A 4,394-nucleotide genomic window follows, 5' to 3' on the forward strand; every position below is an offset into this window, starting at 1 on the left:
GCATCTCCGACCCTATAAAGTATATATATTCTTGATCAGCGTCAACAGTCGAGTCGATCTAGCCATGTCCGTCTGTCCGTATGAAACACTGTATCTCAGAGACTATAAGAGATTGAGCTATAATTTTTCGACAGCATTTATTATGTTTGCACGCAGATCAAGTTTGTTTCAAATTTTTGCCACGCCCACTTCCGCCCCCGCAAATCAACAAAAATCGACTAAAAAGCGTAATTTTAAAGCTAGAGCTGCGATTTCTGGTACATACAATAATAAAATGATTCCAGAAAATTTGGTAGCGATCAGATAAAAATTGCCGAAGTTATTAAAGAAATTCGCTCGCAGTCGCAGTCGGACGTGTTTTTTTCTTCCCTCTTAAACATTGTGATTTTTATACAATTTCATATCTACATACATACATATATTACTTGTCTTTAACCACTTACTTGTGTTTAACTACTTATTGTTAAATCGCTGTGTTCTCCTGTATAAACAATATTATTTTAATTTTTCCGAAAATATAACAACAAACTGTGTGGTCAAGCTTAGCTTTGCTTTGTTAGCAAAACAAAAACAATTATGTTTTCGTTGCCGCTGCACTTTGTTTTTGTATTTTTAGCTACTTTCGCACTCTTTGTTTACATTTGATATTCTTTGCGCTCAACGCTGTTACAATAGTTAACTCTCGCTCTCTTGGTTTTGTTGTCAGTGTTGCCATTTTAGCTAATTTATTGCTAGATCTAGCTATTTTGAAACTGCAAAAGCTATAAGATTTTGTGAAATGTTATTAGCTACAAATCTAGCATTTTTTTTCAAAGCTTCGGCTACTTTTGGCACTTTTTAAAAAGTTCCGATAGCTCTTTTACCGATGGGATGTATTTTGAGGTTTACTTATAAAATTTGCATTATAGTTCGATTCTGTTTATAGTTCATGTGCGAACTTAGTTCGTTCACTCATTAGCTAAATACAAATTGTGAAATTGTGAAACTGTGAAGCAGTGCTGCCAGTTTAGCAATTTAGTTGCTTTAGTTAATTTGCAATTTTTAAACTTAAAAATGCTATTAGCTACAAATTTAGCAACTTTTTATTTCTCTTTTGGCAATTTTAGCTATTTTACTTAAATCCTTTTTATTATGTATTCCTTTTGTCATTCACTGCAAAAATTGCGATTAACAGCTTGCAATGAAATCGGGACTTGTATTTAACCAAGTAGTTCGATTATATGAGCTACTTGAGTTCACTGACTTGAAAAGTTAACTGCATTTCCAATGTAATATTTGCCCCCTAAGTGTTAACAAAATCATAAAAATACGAAATCCTGTTTTTTTATTTTTAATTTCAAGAAATATTTAGTAATTTTGTTGGCTATTTATACCCGCTACCCATAGGGTAGAAGGGTATTATAACTTTGTGCCGACAGGAAATGTATGTAACAGGTAAAAGGAGGCATCTCCGACCCTATAAAGTATATATATTCTTGATCAGCGTCAACAGCCAAGACGATCTAGCCATGTCCGTCTGTGTGTCTGTCCGTCCATCCGTATGAAAGACTGGATCTCAGAGACTATAAGAGATAGAGCTATAATTTTTTTTCGACAGCATTTGTTATGTTTGCACGCAGATCAAGTTTGTTTCAAATTTTTGACACGCCCACTTCCGCCCCCGAAAATCAAAATAATCGAATAACAAGCGTAATTTTAAAGCTAGAGTTACGAACTTTGGTATATACAATAATTACTGTAGTAGTTATGATTCTTTTTGTTGCGATCAGATAAAAATTGTGGAAGTTATTAAAGAAATACTTTTGTATGGGCAAAAACGCCTACTTACTAGTAGGGTTGTTGATAATATATCAAAATATCAATATATCGATATTTTTTTCTTAAAATGATATATTTATATCCTGATATTTTTTTTGCCAAAATATCGAAATCACGATTTTTTTTGATATTTTTTGATATTTTTTCCTTGGTCACTCTAAATTGAAAGCGTCAATTGAAAGTTTCAATCTAAACTTAAATCAAAAATTGAAATTCGACAGATAAAAATGAATGTAAAATCTAATTATACAAATATTACTGGCGGCACCGCGAAGTGCATTCATTGCGAAAAAACAATAAAAACTAGCGGAAACTCATCAAATTTGTCGTCCCACTTGCGCAATAAGCATAACGCAATTTATGCAAAATGCGCGCAAAAAAAGGTATGTATGTATAGCATATGTGTGTATGAGTATGTGTGGAAATCGAAGTTTAACACGTGGTTTACAATGTATGTATATTCATTTGTTTTAATTTTTAGCTGGCAGTGAACTTGGAAAGAGTACTTACAATATCGGAATCCTTCAAGAGTGCTGAAACCTTTAAAGGTAAGTGTCTTTAAAACCGCTTATCCTTTAAGCCAAAATAAAACGAAGAAAAGAGCAAGTGGGGTTCATTACTTTGACTTACTATAATTTTCGTTTTAGAAAATGGAAATAAGACAAAGGAGATTAATGAAGCAATTGTGTTCATGATCTGTAAGGACAACATGCCAGTCCGCTGTGTGGAAAAGAGGGCCTCAATAGACTTCTCAAAAAGTGTGTGCCGCATTTTAAAATGCCTTGCAGATCCACGGCAAGTATATGAAAATATAATATATTTTGATACCCTTCATAAGTATATATTCTTTTTTTAGGTAACAACAACGATTGAAGAGAAGTACTCCCAGTGCGTTGGAGCTGTGTTGAAAATGCTAAGCAATGCAAATGACGTTGCGTTTACCTGCGATGCCGTAACCATATCGAACTCGAGTCGCTCGTTCCTTACCATCACGGCGCATTTTATTGAAAAGGATTCACTAAATTCAATCTGCCTTGCAGCTTTAAGAATGAATCAAGTATGTTGATATATAATTTTTTCTATTTTAAATTTGTTTTGTTATGAATTGTGTGTCGCTTTTGTCTGGTCCTCTGTCAATGTGTTATTTGTTATTTATTCTTTAAATTTAAGTAATATTTTCCGATTTCAATTTAGTCGCATACCAGTGAATATGTAAACACTTTGTTGGAAGAGGCGTGCGCCGAATTTAACATAGATAAAATGAAGTGGACAACTCTCACGACAGACAGCGCAAGCAATATGAAGTGCGCTGCCAAACTATTTCTTGGATTAAACAAACATGTGCCGTGTTTCGCCCACAGCATAAACCTTGTAGTAGATGAAACTATCAAGGAAATATGTTCATTTTCTAGTATCGTGGATAAAATAAAGAGAGTGGTCATGCAGTTTAAGCATAGTCCGGCTATGATGGACCAATTAAGAAAGGCCCAAACGGACGAGGGAATTCCCGAGGGAAAAATCAAGACCCTCATACAAAATGTTGACACTAGATGGAACTCTTGCCTGGACATGATGGAGTCCTTTTTAGGCTTAGCCAACAAGGTGGCTCTTATTTTGCTAAACAAATCAGAACGTGTCAAAGGACTCCCCGAAATGCTCAATGTGTCAGAGCTAACGATATGTCGAGACCTATGTAGTCTCCTTCAACCTTTTAAAAAAGCAACAGAGCAAATAAGTGGCGAAAATTACGTAACTGTAAGTTTAGTATTACCACTTATTTCAATGTTAGCAGCTAAAATTAAAGCATTGGAAATGGAGACGAAGGAAGGCAAACGAGCCAAGGAGGCGCTCATCAGAATTTCTGAAAGGAGGTTTCAGGCGTTGCAGACAAATGCAATTTTGGTTAAATCAACTTTTTTAGACCCTAGGTTTAAAAAAATGTATTTGGCGCCTTTAGCGGTAAAGGATGCCATTGCTGAAATTACACATGAAATCAATAAGTTTACTCTTAAGGGAAGGGTATGTCATGAAGTTAAAGTTTTGTTAAGTTGAATAACTAATTGACTAATCAGTAAAACTAATAGGCTTAATATTATAACATTTAAAATTTTGCTAATTATAATAAAAACACATACTTGAATATATAATAAATAAATTATTTAAATTTTGTACAGATTTCCGATGTCCCAAAACCGGAAGACGTTTTTGACGATTTTATGAGCGCACACAATAACTCAATCACAAAAGAATTGAGCGGTGTGTCGGAGCAAAATAAGGAGCTCAAACTTTACTTTAGCTTGCCCCAAGCTTCGTGGGAATGTAACCCGCTGGAGGTCTGGAAATCCCATAGGGCGACCATGCCGGGCCTTTACAAGATGGCCATGCGACATCTTATAACTCCAGGCAGCTCGGTGCCTTCAGAGCGGTTGGCATCCGCAATAAAATGTGTTGTTTGCGATGCTAGGAGCCGAATGACGGACATACACATAAAGCAACGAGTTTTCTTAAAATCTTTAAATTCTGATAATTGGGATTTATGTTAAATTTAAATAAATATAAGACATAAGACATGTTGA

The 4,394-nt window shown here is 34.8% G+C and overlaps 1 protein-coding gene across 3 annotated transcripts; it reads left to right on the forward strand.

Annotated features, from left to right (window-relative positions):
- The first annotated feature begins 1,993 nt into the window (after nt 1-1,993).
- LOC132797737 (zinc finger BED domain-containing protein 4-like) lies at nt 1,994-4,394 on the forward strand. 3 transcript variants are annotated; one of them, XM_060809488.1, is made up of 6 exons: nt 1,994-2,201; nt 2,300-2,366; nt 2,466-2,613; nt 2,675-2,875; nt 3,013-3,837; nt 3,993-4,394. In XM_060809488.1, exons 3-6 carry the CDS (start codon nt 2,596-2,598, stop codon nt 4,359-4,361), a joined length of 1,413 nt encoding a protein of 470 aa, XP_060665471.1. In that variant the 5' UTR covers nt 1,994-2,201; nt 2,300-2,366; nt 2,466-2,595; the 3' UTR covers nt 4,362-4,394. The 3 variants fall into 3 exon arrangements, with proteins under 3 accessions (XP_060665471.1, XP_060665472.1, XP_060665473.1); XM_060809489.1 differs by having other exon boundaries at nt 3,013-3,573; XM_060809490.1 differs by lacking the exon at nt 3,013-3,837.

Source organism: Drosophila nasuta, unplaced genomic scaffold (assembly GCF_023558535.2).
Source record: "Drosophila nasuta strain 15112-1781.00 unplaced genomic scaffold, ASM2355853v1 ctg18_pilon, whole genome shotgun sequence".
Lineage (NCBI taxonomy): Eukaryota > Metazoa > Arthropoda > Insecta > Diptera > Drosophilidae > Drosophila > Drosophila nasuta.